Source organism: Vulpes vulpes, chromosome 7 (genome assembly GCF_048418805.1).
Source record: "Vulpes vulpes isolate BD-2025 chromosome 7, VulVul3, whole genome shotgun sequence".
Taxonomy (NCBI): domain Eukaryota; kingdom Metazoa; phylum Chordata; class Mammalia; order Carnivora; family Canidae; genus Vulpes; species Vulpes vulpes.
The window spans coordinates 38,484,131-38,510,339 of NC_132786.1; the positions used below are offsets into that span (position 1 = coordinate 38,484,131).

A 26,209-nucleotide genomic window follows, 5' to 3' on the forward strand; every position below is an offset into this window, starting at 1 on the left:
TTTTGTAATTTCTGATCTTTTATTTAGAAAATTTCCATGATCAACAAAATTCTAAGTTGAGATCACCAGGGGCAGAATAATAAACAAATAGCGGTTATCAAAATAGGGCATTTATGTGATACTAGCCCTTTTTCAACCCACTATATGTAGCAGTACAGTTTTCTAACTTGAGTCATGAGTGTACTTACCAAAACTGAATCATTCAACTTTGGAACAAAGGCTAGTTTGTACCTGTCAGTTTTATAACTTCAAAAATTGTTTTTACTATATAATTAAATATTTAATTTCAAGAGAAAATATTTTAGAATTTAATGTCTTAGTATTAATCAATAGCTGATTTAGTTGAAAAGTATATTCTATCAAATGTATATGCACTTGAATTATTAAAACTTAGAATTACAATAAAATCCTCAATATGCTGCTATTATATAATTAGATACATTATAACATCATTAGTAATGTGCCAAAATAATTTCATAAATTTATAAATATATCAAAATCTCTTTTAGTTTCATTGTCCTCAGAAACCCAGGACCACTCAATGGTTATTTACGTGCCATTTTCATCAGCGATCATTCTTACTGATTTTGTATGCTACTGAATACATCTTTCCCTAATTATTGTTTTACTAAAATGAAAATAAATTTTTTTCTTGGAAACAAAATGAAGTCAAGTTAATTCAACAGCTGCTGCTACTTCACCTGAAATTTTAAATAGCTCCAAAGCCACAAAAGGAAAAGGTAAATAAATTAGCTTTAACCTAGCTAGTATGCAATAAAAATTAAAAAATCTACTTTGGGAAAGTTAACACAAGTGGAAAAATTGATTAAAGTATGTTCATTAAAGGTCCTGTCATTAGCACTTTTATTTAGTACAATATATGCTAGAATATAAATACATAACAATATGCCCTTTCTTATCACGGAGTCTTTTATACAACTAAAATTCATTTTTTATGACAACATTTTATATGACAAAAGAAAAATAAATCAAACCTGGAAATTCTCAGAAAAGGAGCAAGGATATAGGAAAATAATGCATTTTATATAAATTATAGAGGACAGTTACAAAGAAAATCCATTACCTTCCTCTCTGACTCAATTTTACAAAATAAAATCAACACATATTATTCTGTGAATTGCTAAGAGTACATGAACAACTGTGGCCCTTAAGACAGTAGTCAAAGACAAACTGTTATCTTGATGTCATATATTGTTCTTAGTTCTTAACTGGAGTTGAGCTTCCTTTCATAGTCTTCTTTAGGTGGTGGTAGTTTGGCAAGATTTTCATCAGGAAATCCAGCTGTAGTGTCTGGGGCTAAAACGATAAGATAATTAAGGACTGATAAGCAGAAAGCAAAGTTAAGAGAAGGCAGAAATAATTACCACCAGGCCAGGGAAGTATAGGTGATTTTCACTGGCTTATTTTCACTTAAGTGTTTAGGTTTTTAAAAAATTTTTTTTAATTTACAATGAATATATATTCAGTTTGGTAATAAAAAGTCAAAAGATTTTACATATAAAAATAGACATGAATCAGTTTTCAACCCTGCTTCTGAAGACTTTATCATGGCCTCCAAAAAGTTAAACGTTTCTAATCACAATACCTGGAGCACAGCACAGTGAATGTAGTACAGTTCTAAGCATAGAATACACGGAGTACACTGCTTTCCACAGGACCTACACAGCACATAGCTATATTCCTCACCTGCTCTTCCCCCTTCATGTATCAGCTCTGCCCAAACTTCCCTCGTGAAGCTCAGGAGGGGTACTTGTGACAAGCAAGGAGTTTTGGCCCTATGTATCATGATTCAATAAGCCTGGGGAATCCTTCATTTAAAAAGGACCTCTATGTGATCACTGTGATCAGTAAAATGTGGAAAACAGTATGTACTAAACTTCAGATATTCTTACTCACTTAATTCTAATCTCCTTTAACCCAATTCATTTCATTTCTCCCTCTTCAATCATTTTTGCTGTTATGCAGAAAGAGAAAAGAAAAGCTGGATTTGTCCTTATTGCCTTTTTAGTCTATAGAAGTAATACTCATTTATAATTGTAATAAAAGCAGAGAAACATCAGAGAAATAATAATCCAAAGAAAACTGGAGTTTTAATTTCTGATAAAACATCAGAGAAATAATAATCCAAAGAAAACTGGAGTTTTAATTTCTGATAAAATATGGCTAAGAATGAACTGCAAAGTGATCAATGGCTTGAAAAATATTTTCTTTTGGGAGAGGGGAGAGAAGCTGGGTAACTAAAACACTATACTGTGTGCCAAGCAATGAGGCTCAAAACCTTAATCAGTATGTCTTCTGTCCAAAGAAAGCCCCAATTGCCCTATCCTTCATAAAACTCTAAATAGATAATCTTCATTATTGTTGGTTCTTAGAAGAAGATAATTTCTCATAAGACAGGAAAATATCCAAGCATATTTGCATATTCACAAACTGTGTTTATTTTCAAGTCATCTATGTTGGTAAACTAATAGATGAATCCAAGTTGACTGTCCAATATAAATTTGGTACAGTCATTCCTTACCCTGGAGGATTGATATTTTAAGACTGAATCAACATTTTATAAAGTTTGGTGACACAGCTTCAGTAAAAACACGTAAGACCAGGAATAACATCTCTGGATTTTCTTTTCTTACCATCAACTTGTCATTGTCACCTTTGTATACATTTTTGATAATAACTGAAAGACTGAATAATTTTATTACAAATAAATTCTAGCGTTAGTAATGTTTCTGTAACGTTTTACTTTAATCATTTACTTTTTTTTTTTTAAAGATTTTATTTATTTATTCACAAGAGACACAGAGAGAGAGACACACAGACACAGGGAGAAACAGGCTCCATGCAGATAGCCCGTCGTGGGACTCAATCCCAGGTCTCCAGGATCACACACTAGGCTGAAAGTAGCACTCAACAGCTGAGCCACCCGGGCTGCCCAATCATTTACTTTTTAAATAGCAGACTTGCAGCCCCAATAGAAAAATAATGTGATATTTTAGAGAATATCTACAGCCCTAGAAAGAACTTTTTTTTAAACTACAATTAATGTACAATGTTTTATTGGTTTCAATTAGAACATACTGACTCAACAATCTGATAAGTTACTCAGTGCTCACCGTGATAAACGTAGTTGCCATCAGCAACCATACAACACTATTACAATATTACTGACTATATACCCTGTGCTGTACTCTTCATTTCTGATTTACTTATTTATTTGTTTTTTGATTTATTTATTTTTAATAACTGGAAGCTTGTACCTCTTAATCCTCTTTATCTATTTCACCCATCCCCCACCACCTCTTCTGTAGCAACCACCAGTTTGTTCTCTGTATTGAAACCTTTGTTTCTTTAAAAAAATTTTTTTAAATTTATTTGAGAGAAAGAGAGAGAGCAGAGCAAGAGAGAGAGCATAGGGGAGTGGCAGAGGGAGAGGAAGAAGCAGGCTCCTCACTGAGCAGGGAGCCCAACGTGGGGCTCGATCCCAGCACCCTGGGATCATGACCTGAGCCAAAGGCAGACACTTAAGTGACTGAGCCACCTAGGTGCCCCAGAAAGAACTTTTTTTAAAGACAGGTTCTAAAAAAAAGACACGTTCTAATACCTGTGGTCGCTCAGTCTGTACCCGACGAAGGCAGTCTGCACCGTATATCACTGTATTCTCAGGGATGACCTCAAATGTATTCAGGCTGCAGCAAGCCCCAATGATGCAACCACTTGTCAGTATTACATTTCTGCCCACATATGCTGCAGAAAAAAAAGAAAGAACTGAAAGTTAAGACAAATGATTAGAATGTTAACTTTTTTTCTAAAATAATCTGAGTATAAAAATGCAAACTAGTCTTAAAAAAATTAAAGGAGGACAGCCTGGGTGGCTCAGCAGTTTAGCACTGCCCTCAGCCCAGGGTGTGATCCTGGAGAACCGGGATCGAGTCCCACGTCCGGCTCCCTGTATGGAGCTTGCTTCTCCCTCTGCCTGTGTCTCTGCCTCTCTCTCTCTCTGTGTCTCTCATGAATAAATAAGTAAAATCTTTAAAAAAAAAATTAAAGGAAATATTTCAGTTCAGAGTTTGTAAAGCATAGAGGTAGATGCCAGACTAGTGTTAGATGGATTAAAACCAGAGCTTTGCTGACTGGCTGTGTCACCTTGGGCAAGTCACTGTAAATTCTCTGAGTGAGTTTATCTGTAAGACGGAAAGACCAATCTACTTAGTTTAAGGAATAAATGAGGTAAGTGCTAAGTACAGGTTTGACACATAGTAAGTATATAATAAGTAGAAAATAACAGTAATAATTGGTAATCCAAATTAAAATAAAAACCATTAAATAAATTAACAAGAAACATTTTAGGGGTGCATGGACTCAGTCAGTTAAGCATCTGCCTTCAGCTCAGGTCATAATCCCAGGGTCCTGGAATCCGGTCTTATATTGGGCTCCCTGCTCAGCAGGGAGCCTGCTTCTCCCTCTCCCACTCCCCTGACTTGTGCTCTTTCTCTCTGTCCAATACACAAAATCTTTAAAAAAACCAACAAACCAACCATTGTCTTTCATGTCAATCAGGACCATCAAAGATAAGTCATTATTCTAAAGATGTCTAATTGTTCAGGCTTTCTGGACTGCAGTGGGACAGACACACTCTTGGAGCTGCTTTCTAATAGTGGAGGTGACTTTATATGACCTCCAGCCTAGCTCCATTTATGATAAGTAGCTTCCATTTGTTCCTGACTGGCTGGGGTAAAGTAGTCCTGATATTAAAGAAAACCAACTTCAGGACACCTGGGTGGCTCAGCGGATGAGCATCTGTCTTTGGCTCAGGGCATGATCCCGGGGTTCTGGGATCAAGTCCTGCATCGGGCTCCCTACAAGGAACCTGCTTCTCCCTCTGCCTATGTCTCTGCCTCTCTCTCTGTCTCTCATGAATACATAAATAAAATCTTTAAAATAAATAAATAAAGCAAACTGCTACAAAAAAAAATATTTTCTTTAATTCTGCAATTATATTAATCAATTATCACCTTAACATTATGATTTAATTCAATTCTGATTTAAATGTACACAGCGGAATGTTTTTTAAGAAAGGAAGGAGGGAGGGGAAAGAGAGAATCTTAAGCAGGCTCCACGCTGGACATGGGGCTCAGTTTCACAACCCTGAGATCATGACCTGAACCCAAATCAAGAGTTGGACACTTAACCAACTAAGCTACCCAGTCAGATCCACTGCTGAATTTTTAATTCAATGTATTAAACACATTATTAAGTTCCTTGTAGCAAAGAATTAGTCTCATAACTATTTTAGTCCACTTTCAACCATACTTTCCTTCTACTTTGCCATAGTTTGTCCTTAGGTTATTTTCTAGGACACAATAAAGAGAAAGGAGGTAATCACATTCTTTTTTCTTAATATTTTATTTATTTATTTGAGAGAGAACGAGACAGAGCAAGACAGAGAGAGCATGAGCCGGGGTGGGGGGTTGGGGAGGCAAAGGGAGAAGCAGACTCCCCACTGAGCAGGGAGCCCCATCCAGGGCTTGATCCCAGGACTCTGGATCATGCTGAAGGCAGATGCTTAACTAACTAAGCCACCCAGGCACCCCATGGTAATCACTTTTCACAATACAATTCCAACTATAGCTTACCTTTTGATTCAATAACATTATTATCTCCCATTTTCATGGCTTGAGAATCTGTAAGCCAGAGTTAAGTAAACACTGTAAATATGTTCATCTTTTTTTTCCCCTCTACTAATTCATTATATCCTTACCAGGCACTGGGGCAGAGGACAAAGGCATGGAAAGGGCCATGCAAACCCAGTCTGGCCAGAACTTTTTGCTCAGGGTAGCCTGAAAGTAAAGTTTTAATCTTTAAATACAAGTATCTCTAAGTATATATAAATGCCTTCTAGGTTTTTTAAAGAAATGAGCATCTTTTACCCCAATTCTATGAGTAACATATTTTTACTCATAGACTGTTTTAAGAAAAATTAAAATTACTTATCACCAAATCACTTAAAGATAACACTGTTAACAGTGTGATATATCTTTATATAATACATATAATTCCCATTATATAACTGGGAATCAAACTGTATAAATTTTTACAGCTCACTTTATTTGGTTCAATTAAATCCACAAGCAAGCATTATCCCATATCATTAAAATCTTCAAAAACATAATTTAAAATGACTGCTTTATGGCCCTAATAGTCCATTCTGTGAACTTACAGCTTAATTTATTTCAATATTTTGTTATTGTTAAACATTTAGATTTTTTTCCTTTGAGTTTTCCTATAATAAAATAATGTCTAGTGACACCATGAGAAGATTTTTCTATCTCTTTAAAGCAAAAGAACTGGTAGCACTTTGGGGGGGGGGGGGCAAACAAACAATGGAATATTTCCATCCCCATCTACCAATTTCTTTGCATCAGGCAACTCAGACAACACACTGTTAACCTAAGCTATACAGGAATCAAATGGACAGAGCTAAGGTTCTTTAATCAGGATAGAAGCCAGGATTCCTGTTTCTATATCTACTGCCACTCAATCATTGCTATCTGTCAATAAGTTGTAGCAACAGGAGCAAGATGGTACCTAAAGATATGTATGTGTGTACATGCACGAATGCATACTTATAATCTATTTGATATATTGATAGATAAAATATGACAATTTCTATGGAATGGATTTGGATACTAAAGACAGCTGTGAAGAAGAGGTTACTTAAGTTATTGTAAAGGATACAACAGCCAACTTCAAACACATTATTGGTGCCAATGATCATAGGTTTTGGTTCTGGATCCTCAGCATCAGGGGTGATATTATCAGGGTGACTATAAAAAGAAGAGACAAATCATTGAAGTCAATAATGCAATAAACACTTCTCTTGTTTTAGAATTTGGGTTCATTCTTTCAGTTTACCTCCATCAAGCTTAAAATGTGTAACTACATAAGTAATTTCTTAGTCCAAGTGAATTGTTTATCCTTTATGCTGAAGAATTGATTTTGAGTTGAAAAAGAACTACTGAAATGTAAAGAAGCCATAGGCAGATACCTAAAGAGTCAAAGACGAACTTTCCTTTGCTTGTTTTTAAAGCTCAAAGTCCAGAGGGCCTTTTCCAGGACAAGGTGAACATGTTGCCGGCTATCATTTTTAGCTTCTTAAATTGTAATCAAAATCATGCCCAGCTTGAAAAATTTCCATTCTTAATAATCATTTGAGATTGTGAAAAGCAAACAGATATTCACATAAAATAATTATTTTATGCTGTTAGGTAGTTTGAAATACTTGGAACATAAAATGTTTGCGGTCTAAGAGGAAGCCATTTTTTAAATGGAGCTTTATCTCTGACAGTTGAGTTACTACAGAATATGGCTGTTGTCAACTGACTTACACTAAAGGTGCCAAAATGAACTTTAAAAAGAAACTGCTTAATATAGTAAGAAACTCCCAAATTCTAAGTAAGCATTAAGACAAATCAATCTCTTTATCACAGTTAAATATTTTCCCAAGGTCTTTCTTACAAATTCCATACATTGTTGCTATAAATTAGGTATAAGCTTGAATTTCCTGCCAAAATTTTATCTAGAAAGCTTTACAAATGCTTAAGAAAACTTCACAGGTATTAGAGTCTCGTTCACTAAAATCATGTACATGTTTAACATTTTATTATTTTTTTAATCTTTAAAGTTAAAAATTGCCTCTAGAACCCCCAAATTTTCAAACAGAATTCTGGGTGTTACCCCCACAAGGCATATGAAAAAGTACATCAGAGTTAATTAAGTCCATGTGTCTGGGTACAAGAAATAACATTTCAGCCAGAACTGAGAAATCCAATCAAGAGACTCTCTTCAGGGTGGTCAGCACAGTACTTGGTCGCTGGAGTCAGGAAATGTTTGCTTCAGGCCCAGAAGAGGTAGTGACATGTAAGGGGGAGGTTATCAGACCAAGAGGGGGAGACTCAGCCACCAATGAGTTCTCTCACCTCGGACAAGTCTCTTCACCACCCATTTGGCCTCTGGTTTCCTCATTTACGAATTACCTGTGTTGAAAAGATCCTTACTGTTTCTCTAGTTTTAAAATAGTGGACTTGCCAGATGTCTGCTGTAAAACATTCCTATAGACAGCTGAAATTAATTAAAAAAAAAAATCTGTGGTACTTTGTTCAGAGTACCTGTAAGGGTCTTACTCACGCATTTATGATAAGTGCCTGTTCTTCTATGAGGTTACCCTCACCGATCACTATCGGCCCGGCTTCTGCAATAATTCGTGCTTTAGGGTGTATTACCGTCCTAGGTCCTGTTAAAAAGATGATGAAACGAAATTACCGGGAGGCTATGCTTCTAATGCTTCTAATTGGAGGGGAGAAGGTGACAGGGGGCCGGGGGGGGGGGGGTGCCGAGGCTATTGGGAGGAACATTTCCTAAAGTATGTGCCAGGCACCACACTAGGCACTTTGCAAACGTTATCTCCTCAGCTATTATCAATAGTAGTTGGTGCCAAATCTCAAGCCAAGGTGAGCGGAGACAGCACAGGCCTTGGAGCCGACAGCCCTGGCTTACCAGCTATTTGGAAGCCTTTGCTATCTCGGCAGTGAAATGGGGGTGTGAGGATACCAGTCTCCCTGAGTCGTTATAAGGATTAGATGAGATAATGTTCGTGGACAGGGTATTTTGCCACATTTTTGGCAATAAAAATCAGTTCCTTTCCTTGTTTTGCTTTTCCTATAAAAGTGAGGCTCTCTGCTTACAACTCTGGTGCTTTCTCATGCTAGTGGGCCACGGAGCACTGTCTTACGCTGGTGCACTAGAGTTAGACTTTTTATTAAGTGGCTGAGAGGAAACACAGGTGGAAGGGGGGGACAGGAAACATGGAAACCTTACCTTTGTTACTTTGTCACCATCCCTACAGCAAGCCCCACCCCTGGAAGGAGGCAGAGCTTCTGCTGTGTCTGGTGGAAGACATGATTTTAACCAGGTAAAGGTTGGAAAAGGTTACAAGGAGGCAGTGCAAGGAGTCAAATGTGATTACTGGAGTCCTAAGACTCTGAAATAGGCTAGCTGAGGCAACGTGTTCTTCCTCAAATTGAAGGGGGCAGGAAGGGGTCTTAGTCTCAGCACATCCACTTCGAGATCACAGCAGAGGAGAGGCACTGACTGCTTTAACAGGGATAGGATTCTGGAGTGCTAACACATTCCCTCCCCTGGTTCTTCATTTCCTGAGGGCCCAGTGCTTGCGTGATAATGAAACCACTTGTGTGAAAATATACCCTCACTTTCACCACTCCCTGAAGCCCCAGCCCCAACCACCCCAAGGCCAAGGCTATTTTTATTGATAAACAAGCAGACATGAGGTAACTGACTGAAAGGAAGAGAGCAGTGTTGACAGAAGGTAGAGAGGCAGTCAGGAAGATGACACTGTCCATGTAACCCAATATTCGACTGTGTAAATTAATTTATCAAATAGTCATTATCTGCTTTTGACAGGCAAGATGCAGGGCTATATACATTACAGGAAAGCAAAATGGAATACCTGTTACTTTTGCCCTTTTGAGCTTGCATATCTTCATTTTGTTATCTTGAAAACTGGAAATATTTAACCTACTCACACACAGATGTATTAAAACAAATAAGGAGGTGTTCTGGGGCCTAGAGAATTGTTAAGGAACCTCTGTGCAGCTTTGTTTTTCCCCTAACAATGAAGAGCTGAGGACTGATAAGGAGGGTGGGGCCCAAGACAGGATGCACAGTCAAAGGACCGCACAGTCTGATAAGAAATAACATGAGAGTGGCTTTGTTATTTCTGTCACCTGTGGCTCCCCAAATCCTCAGCTGCAAAAGTAAAATTTCTCTGGCAGCTTCTCCAATTCAGGATGGAAGATGGGATCTCCCGGATCTCTGGGAAGGTTCTCAGGTGGCCCATGATTGGGAATAGGTGTGCCTTTTTTTCTTTGTTAAAAAATACATTTATAAAAGTAATACGTGCCCATTATAAAAATTCAAACAAAGCAAAAAGCGGAAGATTCTTTCTTTTTGCTAATCCTATTCCCTAGAGGTAACTATTCTTAAAAAGTTTGGGGTATATTATTCCAGGCTTAAGTTCTACTGTATACTTAAGACCTGTAAACGTCACTATACATAAAATACATTTCATCATAAAGTTAAAAAATAAAATAATTTGAAGGTGGAAAATATGAACTATAAGCACATAGTTTTTTTAAAAAATTCAAGGAATAGTATTTACTATTTTGCAATTTACTTTCATTCACCTGAAAAGTCATGGTCATTTTTCCATATAAGTACATTTAGCTAGCTATTCTTTTCAATGGCTGAATAGGACTTCATATCATATTAACACACCATAATTTATTCAGCCAAGCCCTTAATGATGGGCATTTAGATGTTACCATGTTTGGGGGAGAGGTGCTAAATAATATTGAAACAAACACTGGATTCCTTTGAAATGAGAAATTTTTTTACAGGTCTTCCAGCTGTGTGAACCAATTTAAACCCACAGTTTGCACAATACCAGATTTGCATTTTACTTTAAAATGTTCTATGATAAAAGAGACAAATCATTCAATGTTAGGTTCTTTATAATTAAAGCCCCTGCCAGCACCCCACCCCTTATCTAGAAAGTCCAGACTCTGGCCTCTACCACTTACTTAAAAGCTATATGCTTAATCTCTCAAATACTTGTTCTTTCACCTACAAAAAAGATTTGATTTAGAACAACCTACTTCATTGTGTTGAAGTAAGGATTATACAAAATAATGTCTGAAAGGGAGATCACAGGGTCTGGCCCATAGTTGTTACAAATGGGAGGTTTGTCACTATCTGACATCAGAAGCTATTTGTATAACTATCATAATAAGCAAAACAACTCCTTCTGGTCTGAGAAACAGAAAAAAGAGTATACTTTACTCCTCTACTCAGGTTTCTAGGGTGGTAACTACTTTCAACCAGCAGGGGGGAATGTACATATGACTGTAAAATAGTAAAATAAATTAATAGAGATGCCTTTGGCTCAGGGCATGATCCCAGAGTCCCTGCATGCAGCCTGCTTCTCCCTCTGCCTGTATCTCTGCCTCTCTCATGAATAAATAAATTAAATCTTAAAAAAAAAAGAAATTAATAAAAGTATTTTCCATACTCGTATTAAAATCTTAGACGAGGAAGAGATTTAGTATGCTGTGATAGAAAGCAGATCCTTTGCCACTGCTAGATAAGAAGCTAGAGGCACTAGATATTCTGCTGGTCCTCAAACTGTAGCTTTTGACAAGCAGACTTGCAAGAAGCTACCTGAGAATGGACTAGTATTGACAAGGTCATCACTAAAACCTGTCTTTCTTTAAAAGTTCATCTGAAGGAAAAAAAAAAAAGTTCCTCTGAAGGGATGCCCGGGTGGCTCAGCGGTTGAACATCTGCCTTCTTTCTGCTCAGGGCGTGATCCTGGAGTCCCCAGATCAAGTCCGGCATTAGGCTCCCTCTGCCTGTGTGTGACTCTGCCTGTGTCTTTCATGAATAAATAAATAGGGCAGTCCGGCTGGTCAGCGGAATAGCTCCGCCTTCGTCCCAGGGCCTGATCCTGGAGACCTGGGATATCAAGTCCCATGTCAGGCTCCCTGAATGGAACCTGCTGCTCCCTCTGCCTGTGTCTCTGCCGTGCGCTCTCTCTCGCTCTCTCTCTGTCTCTTATTAATTAATAAATAAAATCTTTAAGTAAATAAAGTTTCTATGAAGTTCCTTTAAAAATAATTGATATTTTCGTTTTTCCCTTTCAGAAATGATATAATAAATGTGAATTATACAAACACAAATTTAAAAAAATTAACCCAAACCCCACGTCTTATACAATTTTTAAACATAATGTCTGAGCTATTTTAACCAGGCACTGTACTTTAGTACTGTTATCATTTTTATCATTATTAAGTTAGCTAGAGAATGACTGGAAAACTGGTTATAAATCTGACGGCCCAGAGTTACAAAGCAAGAGCACCAGCTTACAGGAGACCTGTTCTTACGACACCACCGCCACCTGGTGGCAGCACTGCCAAACTACAAGTCCCAGTGTTTCGGGGCTGAAGTAAGTTAAAAGGTGAGTATCAACTTTGAATTGTGAAGGAACGACAAAAATCATGGATGATGACTTAACAGTCCCATAAACCTCTTGTAGGTCTTGGGGCAGAGACGAGAGGAGTCAATATACATGTATTTCAGCATGTGACCGCTAAGATTTTGGTTTGGAGAGCTTGTTAAGGGTATGTGCTGATGCAGGTGTGTGGTCCGCACAGTGGGCTTCACCTCTGCATGGTTTTGTGCCGGAGGCTGGCACCAGAGAGCCCAGGAATTCAAGTGCTATTCCAAGTCCTGGGCAGCAGCAGCAGCAGCAGCAAACTAAAGTGTGGGCACAGATTGCTCCACACTCTTCTACATGCAAGAAGCACTTTTACCTAGAATGGGTCTGATTTCAAACCAAGTTTAAGGGTGTTGAGGTTAAAATGCTTTAAAAATAAAAATCTGTCACCATGGAAAGATTTTTTTTTTTAAAGGTTGTTGTGAATTTCCTTGGAGCTATCGCTGGCAGGGTAGTTTGTATATTTTCTTACCAAATGTGCTGAAACCCTATTTGGCTTATCTCCTTGTTTGGATAAATGTGTCTAGAGTGGAGTTGCCTTACCGGCTGATGGATTATTTTTTTAAATGGTTGGCTGGGCTTGATGTAACACAGCCAAAAAGGCATTCCTTGCATCAAATTTCCCTTCCCCTCATTTGGTAAAGGACATTTTTCCTGTCTATCTTTGCCACAGAAAGCAATCTTTGTGCACATTTTCATATGTCAATAAATAGTTCAAAAAGACACAAGCTTTTTCTCTTGAAAATTAAAACAATTCTTTTGACCTGTAAACTGAAGTACCTGTAAGAACTGCTTTACATGTGATGAATTTCAAGTCAAAGCCACTGTTCTACCTTATTTAAAAAGATTTCCATGGTAAACGGAAGCTTTTGATCTGCATTAAAAACTGATGGGGCAGCCAGGGTGGCTCAGCGGTTTAGCGCATGCCTTCAGCCCAGGGCCTGATCCTGGAGACCCAGGATCGAGTCCCACATCAGGCTACCTGCATGGAGCCTGCTTCTCCCTCTGCCTGTGTCTCTGCCTCTGTCTCTCAAGAATAAACAAAATCTTTAAAAAAAATTTTTTTAAATTAAAAGCTCTGATGGACAGAAAGACAGAATAAGTGGGACGAAGAGCATCCATTTCAAAGTTTTACCACTGTGTGGGGTTTGGCCTTCCTACTACAATGGCCCAACGAAGCCCTGTCCTAAGACCAGGAGGCTGACTATCACCCCATAATAGGACTACAGAATAACTTTCTGAAAAGTTTCAAAGCAAAATTTAAGGAAATAATGCATGGCCCAAGAAGCAAGGCAGCCTAATTAAAAGCAGGCTTGATACTATGAAACCTTGTTTATCCACACTGTAATTAACAAGAGAGCTGTTATTTTTCCCAAGGTCGGTTTCCTAGCAGCCTCTAATGAAAGGGGTCAGGCTCCAGCAGAGCCTCAAGTCATAGGGTTTCTGCTTAAGGACAATACTTCAAAGCTTCAGACTCTTTTCTTTGATAAACCAAATACCTGATTTTCAAGGGGAATACAAGATCAGGTTTAAAGTTCTATTACACCACTGAAACATAGAGAAGGAAAAAATTACTTTCCTTCTGAATATTTCAGAATGGAATAATTTGTTAAGAGTATAACCAACAAGGGGATGGAAAGTTATGCATAATATCCTGAAAAATCAATCAATTCAACTACAGTTAAGTTTACTGCTACGTGACCCAGTTAAAAAATTATGACTTCTTATGCTATAATCTTTCATTGAAAAAAATCTATGTTGAACTGTCATTTTACATTTTAACCATAGAATTGTGTACCATCGGCGAGGGGAAAAACCTATATGGAAAGTTCTATTTAAACACTGTTTCCTTATAAAAGCTCAACATTTAGGGAAGGTCAGTTGATAATCAGGATAAAGAAAGGAGAGGAGCACAAAGTAGTGGAAGGCAGCAGGAAAACAATAAAGTGAGTGCTGACTCCTGATACCCTCATGCCCCAATCCTATGCCAGCGGCCCACCTTTCTTTTTCATGATAAAGACTTTACTGCTATTCTATAAAAGCTTCTATAAATAACAGGAGTTTTTTTTTCCAAATCTGAAATACACATACACACAAACATGTATATACACCTTTGTGTACATTTATGCCAGCAGAGATATCTATACTCTCTATGTATCTATTATATAGTAGGTAGAATATAGTTTAAAACAGGGAAGAAGTACAAATGAAAGGGAAAATCTGTGTAATTAGCTATACTATTTTAGTCTTACTTTCCTTCTAGTTATAGAATACCTTTGAGTTAATGAGAGGGTTATTCCTTTAATCATGATGAAACCATAAAAATATCAGATTAAGAATAATGTAGAACAGCACTCTGATAAACATGTGGCCATCATGATTTCTTCTCATAAAAAGTTTGCAAGTGGTTTAGGAACTAATAGAGAGCACAGACTGAACAGAAATTGAGTCATCTTCTAAACTTTGAAATTCTGTCTAAAATTAAGTATAAATCCAACCTGGCAAATTCGTAATAATGTTCCATAAGACAGGTACAATTTTCACTTGTTTTCTAAGACATGATGCCTAACTGGCTAAAGGCTTGGACTTAATAAAATTCACGATTTTTTTTCCTATTAAAGATACTGTTAGTATAATGGAACAGGGCATATTTTCTCTCTGAAAGTGTACTTAATTCACCAAAAGCTTTACTCTGGTAACATGCAGCTGCTAGTAAGGATAGACTCACATTAGTAAAGCTACAAGGGCACAATATGCAATGAAAACATACATAAAAGAAAGAACAAGTGGCTAAAATGTAAGTTTGGGAAAACTGAATCATGTCCATATAAGCAAGGTGCCACAGGTTCAATGGTTCATTTGATTTCAATGTTGGATCTCACCTCTAACTAGGCTACACTCTGTTAAGATTTAACAGTGCCAATTAGCTGGTGTTAGGATTTGGTCAATGACTTTCGTAAATATTCTCTCATTGAAACCTTCAAAAACCCCTTCAGAACCCTACTGGCTGGGGGCAGCAATGCACCCAGTTCAGACTATGACCTCCCAGCCTTCCCTGAAGCTAGATGTGCCCCTGACACTAAGTCCAAGGCGTCAGACATACGAAGAGAGATTGTGTGGAGCTTTCAGGAAGACTATTTAAAGGAAGCTGACTCAACAGGGAGGTACACCCTTTTGTCTCCACTCTTCCCCTTTCTTACCCAAGATCACTCTTGGCACTTTAGCTATCGCATCCTGGCCTACAAGGCTGGAGCTTCTGGACAATCAACTGACCAGCCCTGAATTGCCTACCTCTATCCTTATTTATATAAGAAAATAAACTTTTGCATGTTTAAGCCAATACCATATGCAGCTGCACCTAATTCTAATACATACAATTACACACAGATGGGGAAAATGAAAGTTGGTGAGGTTAAGTAGTACAGCTGAGGTAAATCAGCAAGTAAAGAGCAAGGATGCTAATCCAGGTCTGTCAGACTCCATGGTCCACACTCCTAATAAGTACCAAGTAGTATATGAGCTCCATGAAGGCAGTACCTTTGTCTGCTGTGTCCACTGCTATGCTCCTAGTGTTAGCACAGTGCCTGTCACATAGTAGGTACACAATTGATGTTTCTCAAGTAAATTAATGGCTTTATTGTCTCATTAGCTTATCAGATAGGAGTTTATTTTTTATTTTTATTTTTTTCAGATAGGAGTTTAAATATAGAGTGCATCAGGGTGCCTGGCTGGCTCAGATGGTGGAGCATGGGACTCTTGATCTCAGGGTTTTGAGTTTGAGCCCCACATTGGGTGTAGTAGATTGCTTAAAAATAAAATCTTAGAAATGTATCCATCACACTTAATTCTTTTAGAAATATTAAACACTTACAGGAGAAATATATTATTTTGTCAATAAAATTAGGACATTAGTGAAACAAATATATAATACCTAACAATTGTAAAGCATCACAATAAATTAAATTACATCAATTTTTGAGAAACAACACTAATAAACTATTTTCTTACCTATGGTTACATCACCTCGAATTTCACTTTCTACACACACAACTGCTCCAGGAGCAATCTTCACACTGTAGACAGAAAAAGGTAACTTTACCACAGGTTAAGTCTTTAAAACATTGTTATAGAAGCTATCTTGACACTACAATAAGAAAAAAGGTTTAAAAATGGATTAAAAAAAAACTAAGAGAGGGACACCTAGGTGGCTCAGTGGTTGAGTGTCTGCCTTTAGCTCAGGGCATGGTCCTGGGGTCCTGGGATGGAGTCACACATAGGGCTCCCCATGGGGAGCCTGCTTCTCCCTCTGCCTATATCTTTGCCTGTTTCTCACAAGTTAAAAAACAAAAACAAAAACAAAAAAACACCTAAGAGAATAGGGTATTTAATATACTATAAAATTCTCAGGAGGCATACTATCCATCAGGCTAAAATCAATAATGATACATTTTTAAAATGCTTGAAGGAGTGCCTAGGTAGCTTAGTTTAAGTGACCGACTCTTAATATATGCTCAGGTCATGATCTCAGGGTCATGGGATTAAGCCCTTAGTCAGCCTCTGTGCTCAGCAGGGAGTTGGCTTGAAATTCTGTCTCTCCCTCTGCCCTTGCCCTCTCCCGTGTATACTCTTTCTAAAATAAATAAATAAATAAATCTTTTCAAAAATAATAAAATAAAAATAAAATGCTTGAGAAAAGAGGATTTGGATTCTTTTAACACCAGTATTGTTTCCAAATAGGAAAAAGCTCAATACAATCTAACAATCCATCAGTAAGGGACTGGTTAATAAACTATGGCACACCACAGTCTAATACACAGTCATAAAAAAGAAAGAATAATCCTTCATGTAAAGTAATACACATTCATAAAAAAGAAAGAACAACCTTTTATGTAAAGATTTGGAATGATTTCCAAGCTATATTAAGTCAAAAAAAGTCAAAGCCAGAAAATAGTTTTATAATACACCATTATTTTTGTAAAAAGGAAGAAAAAGAATGTACATTCAAAATATTTAACAATCAGCAAGGTTATATTAATACAGAAATCAACATAGAAATTCATAATTTATAAAGATTGCTACTTATTCTCTATGTATTATAAAACTGCTTATTAAGGGATATAAATTGGAGTGCAAACTGTCCCCAAATACTTACTTCCAAATAATGTATTGATGCTTTTTGACATTCTGTGACATCCTGTTTGACATAGCTGAATCTAGCTAAATGCTGCTTCAGCTGAGCCATGAGCTGACATGAAGAACTGTGCCAAACAAATTCCCCATTAAATTGATAATCATTTGGTAAGTTCTTCTCATTAAGTATTTTTCTTAGTACTAATGATACTATTCATGGTGTTAAATATGCACCCAGCTCTATAAAATAACAGCAATATAATTTTAGATATTTTGACTTTTAATACTATTTGGATTTTTCAAAATTTTGATTTCTAGTTATTCACCACAAATATACAGAAATACAGTAAGTCTGGGGGCACCTGAGTGGCTCAGTTAGTTAAGCATGGAACTCTTGATTTCAGCTCAGGTCTTGATCTCAGGGCTGTGAGTTCAAGTCCCACACTGGGCTCCATGCTTAGAGCCTACTTAGGAAAAAAAAAAATGAAAGAAAGATATTATACAATAATTTTTGTATACTGACCTTGTTTCCTAAAGCCTTGTTTTAGTTCAGTTCAAGAAGATTCTCTGGGATTTCTAACATAAACAATTTTGTTATCTGTGAATAGGGGCAGTTTTATTTCTTCTTTTCCAATCTGTATGCATATTATTTCTATTTCTTGCCTTACTGCCCTGGCTAAGACTCCCAGTATGATGTTTAACATACTTAACCTGTTCTAGCTCCATAAGATCAACAAAACTTATCAAACTATCTAAGCCATAAATGCATTTTAAATAAATTATTAAAATCTGGTATGTAAAACAGTTGAAACTTTCTTGACCAAAATGTTAACGCTTTGGTTTATAAATTTTCTAAAAACTTGCCTTATTTTAGCATATGTTTTTCAACCAGTAAGAACCAGAAATATACAGTGTAATGGTTCACTCGTACTAATATTATTTTTTAAGTTCTACAAATATTCATGTATGAAAATACTAATTTTTAACTTATAGTAAATAGTATAAAAATGTTAATAGTACGTTCTATTTGTTTTTCATGTCTTTTTTGAACATTTCTTTGATAAAAAAAAATTGTTATTGCTAGGTTTCTTTTCCCCCCTAAATTTTTATTGTAGACAGGTTCATGTTTTTAAATTTGTCTTCCTAAATGAATGCAAATTTTCATTATATGTAACATGAACTTTAGTAAATAGGTAAATTGGACATGCTATTTTGGTAAATAGGACATGCTTGCCATTCTTACAAAGTATTTAAGCACTAGATATTTGTATTTGCTTGACTATTTCCAAACTCTCCCTGGAGGAATACATAAGGTACTAGTAATATTCATTATTCAATATTCATAGAGAGGAGCTGTATAGCAGGGACATAATGGTAGGGAGAAATCTTTTTTCATTACTTGCCCATTTTTTAACTGTTTGCATTCTGAATCTCACAAATGCACTGCCTATTCAATATATAGGGGATCCCTGAGTGGCGCAGCGGTTTGGCGCCTGCCTTTGGCCCAGGGCGCGATCCTGGAGACCCGGGATCAAATCCCACATCGGGCTCCCGGTGCATGGAGCCTGCTCTCCCTCTGCCTGTGTCTCTGCCTCTCTCTCTCTCTCTATGACTATCATAAATAAATTAAAAAATTAAAAAAAAAACAATATATAAATAAATAAACAAGACAAAAAAGAGCGTGATAACATTTTCTTAACACCAAGGGCCAAGGAGGTCCTGGATGCATTTCCATAATCAAGGTGAAATTTTATTCCTATCTCTTTAAAAAAAAAATCTACCTCAAATCAGACTCCCTATATGCCCTCTCCTACTTTATTTATTTTACCTAAAAATACTCTCTTGCAACTCTTAAGTATCATTCAGTGAATTTTAGACTTCTTAGTTCCCCATTAAGACCAGTTTTTTAAAAAAGATTTATTTAATTATTTGGGGGTGGGGGCACGAGTGGGAGGAGTGGAGGGAGAGAGAGAATCTCAAAAGCAGATTCTGCATTTGAGTCCTTGACCCTGATGCAGGGCTTGATCTCACAACCCTGGGAGCACAACCTGAGCCAAAATCAAGAGCTGGATGCTTAACCCACTGCAACACCCAGGTCCCCCAAGACTAGTTTTTTTGTTCTAAATTTAAAACATTGTTCCCATGGCTTCAGCAACAATCCTTTTTAATAAAGGATAAAATCATTATTCACTAGTATCACTTCTCATTACTTCCAGTCTTTAAATAAATATCTATCATAAATATAACTCTACCATGCCATATTCACAATGGGATTAGTTATAGTATTTCTAGACTACTGTCTACAACTATTCTGTGTCATTTTATATCCAGGATGCTTGATACTCTACTAGCAGAAACAGGACACATGTCAATGTAAGTAAGAAATAAAAGATTATGTTATGAAATAAATATGAATACTTGGGATATTCAATATAACCATATTTAGATCCATTTTTTACATTAGTTTGTTCAGGGTAATGAAGTGTTTTTGGTTTTCTATTTATGCTGGCTATCAAATGATGATGTACCTATAATTTAAGTGAGACACCTGGGACACTTTTGTTGATGGTATCAGGGCATTTATTGGAGAATACTGTACCAATATGAACCAGGAATCATCAACACAATCACAAGGTTTGACCTAGAAATCTATTTCTGGGGTTCCAGCATCAAGAATTCAATAGGAAGAAAATATATGCACAAACTGGCAATGTTTTTAGAATAATGAAACCATAAAAGGGGAAGGCTAATAAAATAAAATGTAATCATCAATTTACTGGAATACTATATAATTCCTTAACTATAAAAAAAAAGATAAAACTATCTTTTTATAGAATAAGTTTGCTCCTCTCTGAGGCACTGCACTCAAGAAATCAGGCCCAGAGGTAGGTAATGATGAAAGGCAGAGCAAGAGTAAGCCCACCAGCTTCCCTTCCCCTGTTTGCCTTTCTGACCCTCATACAGAATTTTAGGCAACAAGGGGAATAGATGGGGATTCTTTTCCAGAGAAACTATCAGATAACATTTCTTCAATGAAAAGTTCAACTTCCTGCCTGACTTCACCCTAAAGCATATCAGAAGTAAGCCTAATGCACATACCTGGAGCTTCCAGTTGCTTAGTTCTCATTCTTATAATAGACAAACAGCCAAAGATTATCAGATATACCAGGAAAGCCTCCAAGTGAAAAAGGAAAAAAGCAAGAAGAGGAAAGAAATAGTTTGAGGAAACACAGACAATTCAGATAGTAAAAGAAAACTTAAAAAAGAAAAAAAAAACCCACCTTATAATTCAGAGAAATAAGAGATACTGCTGCATAAAACCAGATAGAAGTCTATGAAAAAGGAAGTCTAAGAAAGAGCTTCTAGAGATTAAAAACATGACCAAAATTTGAAATCGTAGGAGTGAGGTTAAAAAAAAAAAGAGCTCTTTCAGAAAATAGAACAAAGTGAAAAAAAAAGAAAAAAAGTGTACAGAAAAAAATGAGAAAATTAGAGAAGCAATATATGAGGCATAAAATCCAAATAAAAGAAATTTTAAGGGGTGCCTGGGTGGCACAGTCAGTTGAGCATCCAACTCTTGGTTTTAGCTCAGGTGATGCTCTCGTGGGTCCTAGGATAGGGCCCCACATTGTGTTGCACTGGACTCCTTGCTCATCAAGGAATCTTCTACTCTCTCTCTCCCTCTGCTCCTTCCCCTGCTCTTGCTTTTTCGCTCAAAAAAATACATTTTTAAAAAAAATCTCAAAAGGAGAAAAGAATTTGCAGAAAAAACTGTTAAAGAATAATACAAGAAAATTTCCCACAAATAAAGGATATTAATCTCAACTCTAAAAGGATGTGAATGCAAAGGACCCATGCCAAATAACATCATCTTGAAATTTCTGAATGCTATGGAAAAGATCCTTACAGCTTTTAGAACAAAAGAACAAAAACAAGAAATAAAAAAAATCTCACAGAGGAGTTAAAATCATCAGAACAGCATCAGCGTCCTGAATGCCAATACCGGAGGTTAGAAGATCAGAAAACAGTCCCTATAGAATTCTAAGCGAAAACTATGTTCAAACTAGAGCTGTCTATCCAGCCAGAAATATAGCTCTGAGAGTCAGGGTACAAACTCTTTAATATGTCTCTCCATCATTCACATTCTAGAATCCCCCTAAATACTCCCTTATACAAGTGCAAAGTAACACCAAATTTATTATTCTTAAATCACACCAATTTGGGGCACCTGAGTGTCTCAGTGGTTGGGTGTCTGCCTTTGGCTCAGGTCATGATCCCTGATCCCAGGGTCCTGGGAAGAGTCCTGAGTCAGGTTCCCCACAGGGAGTCTGCTTCTCCCTCTGCCTCTGTGTCTCTCGTGAATAAATAAATAAAATCATAAAATCATTAAAAAAAAAGAAAATCACACTATTGTACCTACTAATAGGGAAAACTGAAAAAAGGAGACATACACAATTTTTTCTTCTACAAATTTCAGTGAACAAACCTTCTTACGAAGTATTTTTAAAGTTCTAAGTAAAAAGATGGCTTTTTATCAGGTGGCTGGGTGGCTCAGCCAGTTAAGCAGCTGGGCTCCCAGCTCAGCAGGGAGTCTGCTTCTCCTTGCCCCTCCCCCTGCTCATTTTCTCTCTCAAATAAGTAAATAAAATATTTTTTAAAAAGTATATATACATATATCAAACAAAAACTAGTACTCTGAGTCTTTCTTGAAGAAATATTTATGACATTAGACACAGCTACACCTGTTTCCATCATTTTGACATACACTGACTTTCTACAAGGTTGACAAATTAATGAAATTCTAGAAATGATGAATCTGAGTTATGTGTTCCACTCTGAAGTCACAGAAAAAAAAATATGTAATCATTCTACCAACTACATGAAAAACTTGAGTTATGTGTTCCACTCTGAAGTCACAGAAAAAAAAATATGTAATCATTCTACCAACTACATGAAAAACTTGAGAAAAGAACATAGTCCAACCGTCTCATCTTACAGATGAGGCAACTGAAGCCCAGAGACTAGAAATTTCCTGAAGCAGTTCATCCCTGGGGCATCATTATCCTAACACCAAACAAGTCTTTTTCTGCTAGCTGAAAGTTTCCTGGAAACATCCTGAGGTGTTGGGTAGTTTTCCTGTGAGGGCTGAATAAGGCTGTCCTTGAATACATCGCCATCTGTAAATGCTATTCCTCTGATGCTTTTCATTTAGAGTGAGTTTGTGTGTCAAAACAATGCAATTTTATTAGGCCCTGGTCAGAGAAATTAGGCTTTATAAAATTCCTCTTGTCTTAGACCTTATTTCCAGGTTTCCATATCCATAGTCTCCTTCTATGATTTTTTAAAAAGATTTTATTTATTCATGAGAGACACACACAGAGAGGCAGAGGCAGGGAGGAGAAGCAGGCTCCCACGGAGAGCCTGGTGCAGGACTCGACCCCGGGACCCCGGGGTCACGCCCTGAGCCAAAGGCAGACGCTCAACAGCTGAGCCACCCAGGCGTCCCCCCCTCCGTGATTATTTATGAAAAGAGCATTATGGAACATTTAACTTGTCCTGGACAGGCGAGGGGAGCAATCCCAGATGTCCCCCTGTCCAGTGTCATGCCTCAGGGAGATGACCTCAGGCAGAGTTTGTGTCCTCATCAACACACTTCTCCTTGATGCAGAAAATAATTCACCACGAGACCAACCAAAACAAGGTCCAAACATCCCCGTGCGGACTCCACTGCACCCCAGGGTGGTGAAGCTGGGGGCTCAGGCAGTGGGAGGAAAAGGCCTGGGACGAACAAGCCAACAATATCCTCTCCATTACTATACACTAAACACGACTTCTTTTTAAAAAATATTTTATTTATTCATGAGAGACACAGAAAGAGGCCGAGACGCAGGCAGAGGGAGAAGCAGGCTCCCTGCAGGGAGCCGGATGGGGGACTCGACCCCGGGACCCCAGGATCCCGCCCCGGGCCGAAGGCAGGGGCTCAACCTGCACACGATTTTCATAGAGATCTGGTCCTCTCTCGCCTGTGAAAAAAGATTACGGTTGCCTGCCTCCGTAGAAGAAAGCCCTCAATTTCAATTCCTTACGATAGAACCAAGAGCTTGGGCGGTTTTCCAAGTTCAAAGAAGAGCCCGCAGAGGGTGCTCAACGCGGCCGCCTTCCGAAAGCGCGAGCGTCGGCATTTCTCTCCAACCCGGGTCCTTGCCACCACCGGTCCCCGGCGGCGTAGACGGCTGCGGGGGCGGGGCGCCACCGATCCTCAGGGGCTACCAAGGCGCTAACCCAGGGCGAGCGGGCGGACGGGAGGCCGGCGGCACAGCCGGACAGCCGCAGTGTCACGGGGTGGGGGCGCGGGGGCCTCGGTGTCCCGGGGCAGTGGGCGGCCACACACTCCCGGCGCAGCGCCCCCGGAGACCCTGGAGACCCTTTCCGCGCAGGCGCGTTGCGGCCCGATCCAAGGACAAAAGCCGTCCCGGCCCCAGTGCCGCATCCGCTCCCCATCCTCCCTGACGGCCACCTCGTCGTCTCCTTCCTCAGTGGCCGCCAGGTCTGGGCTGTAAGGAACCATCCAGGCCGAGCACCCCGGATGAGAAAGTGCCTACCACGGGCGACCAGGAGCAGATTTTCGACTCCTAGGGAGCAGGGAATAGGCTTTTCTCAAACAGCGGACTCACCTCTTTTGAGCCTTCTCCGCCATGGTTTGGACCCCGTCTCCAGTTGGAGCGGAGATCGACACAACCGCCTGGCTCCAGCGATGAGCTCTACAAGCGATTGGAGCGCCTGGCGGGGCCGGGGGGCGGGGCCTGCTGGGCGGGCCCTGCTGCGGGGAGGAGAAACCGCCGGTGCCGGCCTCCCCGCGTCCCCGTCCTGGGATTTTTTATTTTTTAAGTTTGTTTATGAGAGAGAGCGAGCAGCACAGACACAGGCAGAGGGAGAAGCAGGCTCCATGCAGGGAGCCCGACGTGGGACTCGATCCCGGGTCCCCAGGATCACCCCCGGGCTGAAGGTGGCGCTAACCACCCGGGCTGCCCTAGACAGGGATTGAAACAGGCACAGCCCAGTCCCGCACACATCATGACGACCCCATTATACCCCACCGTCCTTTTTCTGTCTGTTTTCCGATCTCTGCTCTTAGGATCCAGGCTCTTGCACCCTTTTCGGCGGGGCGTGAGCTCACCTCTGCCTGGGTGAGCTCAGCATTCCCGTAAGTGAAGTACCTTCCTCCCTGCCGGCTTTCTCGGGTTAGTAATATCTCTAGTTCTGCCCTCCTTGCCGAGTTTCATACCTGGTTACTCCATTGCCTGCTTGGCCTCTCCACTTGGATGCCTCAAAGTTGTATCAAACCTAAAAGGGATCGAGCTGAGCTTGTGATTTACGCCCTCAATTGGTGCTTGATCTCCGCCTGGGTAAAGGGATCCGCCGTTCGCGTAGCTGCTCAAGCTGGAAACTCAGTAGGCATCCGAGGCTTTCCTCACCCCCCTGTATGTAATTCACCGCATGGATCTGCCACTTCTCTCTCTTTTTTTTTTTTTTTTAAGATTTTTTTAAATTGGATGTTATGCTATATGCTGGCAAGTTGAATTTAAATAAAAAATTTTTTAAAGGGGGAAGATTCTATTATCTATTTATTATTTATCAGGGAGAGCATGCACAAGCAGGAGGAGCAGCAGACAGAGGGAGAAGTAGGCTCCCGGAGGGGGGCTGGATCCCAGGACCCTAGGATTATGAGCTGAAGGCAGAAGCCTAACGGCTGAGGCACCCAGGCGCCCCTGCCACCTCTCTAATGTAGTAAGTTCATGTGTAATAAGCCGTCCCTCCCGGTAGTCTGCTCCCTCCACCCTTGACCTCTAGAGTGAAGACCCCATCCCTGCCCTCCACCCCCCTCCCCTGTCCGGGCCAATCTCCTTTAGCCAAAATCATCCTTTAAAAATCAATCCAGGGCAGCCCCGGCGGCTCGGCGGTTTAGCGCCGCCTTCAGCCCAGGGTGTGATCCCGGAGTCCCCGGATTGAGTCCCACGTGGGGCTCCCTGCATGGAGCCTGCTTCTCCCTCTGCCTCTCTCTCCCTCTCTGTGTCTGTCATGAATAAATAAATTTTAAAAATCTTAAAGAAAAATAAAAACCAATCCAGTTATTTTACTTCCCATTCTTTATAAAACCCAAACTCCTTTCCATAATCTACTTCTCGGCTAGATCCAGCCCCTGCCTACTTTCTCTTCCTTAATGTCATGTTCCTCTTCCTCAGATCACACTTTCATCCTCCATGAAGCCAAGCTAACTGTCTGCCCCAGAGGGCTTCCAACTGCTCCACTCCCTGCCCTAACCCCAGTCTGAGGGTTTAAGTCTCAGATGTCACATCCTGGGTGCATTAAGGTTCAGCCAGAGAAACAACCACTAGGAGATATAAATTAAGAGGTTTATTGCAAGGAATCGATTTACATGATTGTGGAGTCTGCATAGCTAAGAAGTCTGTAGGGCAGGCTTGAATTCTCATGCATGTGGTGAAGCTGCTGTCTATGGGTGGAATATCTTCTGGGAAGCTCCAGGTTTGCTTTTAAAGCCTTTTAACTGATTGGGTCAGGCCCACCCAGATTTTCTAGGGTAATCTCTCTTCTTTAAAGTCAACTGGTTATGAACTTTACTCACATCTATAAAATACCTTCAAAATGTCACTTAGGCTGGTGTTGGATTGAATAACTGGGAACCGTATTCTAGCTAAATTGATAGAAAAAACTGACCACCACACTCAGAGAAACCGTCTCTAACCACCCAATCAGGTCATTCTTGCTATATTGTTGGTTTTCGCCATGGAATAAGAAGAGGACCCCTCATTCAGGTGCCTGGTTGGCTCATTCAGTAGAGCATGAGACTCTTGATGTTGGGGTCTCAAGTTTGAGCCCCACATTGGGTATAGAGTTTACATAAGTGGCGCA

General features: G+C 39.2%; 1 protein-coding gene across 1 annotated transcript; it reads right to left on the reverse strand.

Moving 5' to 3' along the window:
* DCTN6 (dynactin subunit 6) lies at positions 1–24,613 on the reverse strand. The gene is made up of 7 exons (XM_025993540.2): positions 23,953–24,613; positions 16,157–16,221; positions 8,206–8,311; positions 6,757–6,845; positions 5,655–5,702; positions 3,623–3,765; positions 1–1,317 (listed from the first exon to the last, which is right to left on the reverse strand). Exons 1-7 carry the CDS (start codon positions 23,973–23,975, stop codon positions 1,219–1,221), a joined length of 573 nt encoding a protein of 190 aa, XP_025849325.1. The 5' UTR covers positions 23,976–24,613; the 3' UTR covers positions 1–1,218.
* Between the last annotated feature and the right edge of the window lie 1,596 nt (positions 24,614–26,209).

Excerpts from the sequence above, each read along its gene's own strand:
- DCTN6 (XM_025993540.2), bottom strand. The coding sequence starts at position 23,975 with ATGGCGGAGAAGGCTCAAAAGAG. Across the intron at positions 3,766-5,654 it reads TAATGTTATTGAATCAAAAG|CATATGTGGGCAGAAATGTA; the intron begins GTAAGCTATAGT and ends TTTTTTCTGCAG. Across the intron at positions 1,318-3,622 it reads TACAGACTGAGCGACCACAG|CCCCAGACACTACAGCTGGA; the intron begins GTATTAGAACGT and ends TTATCGTTTTAG.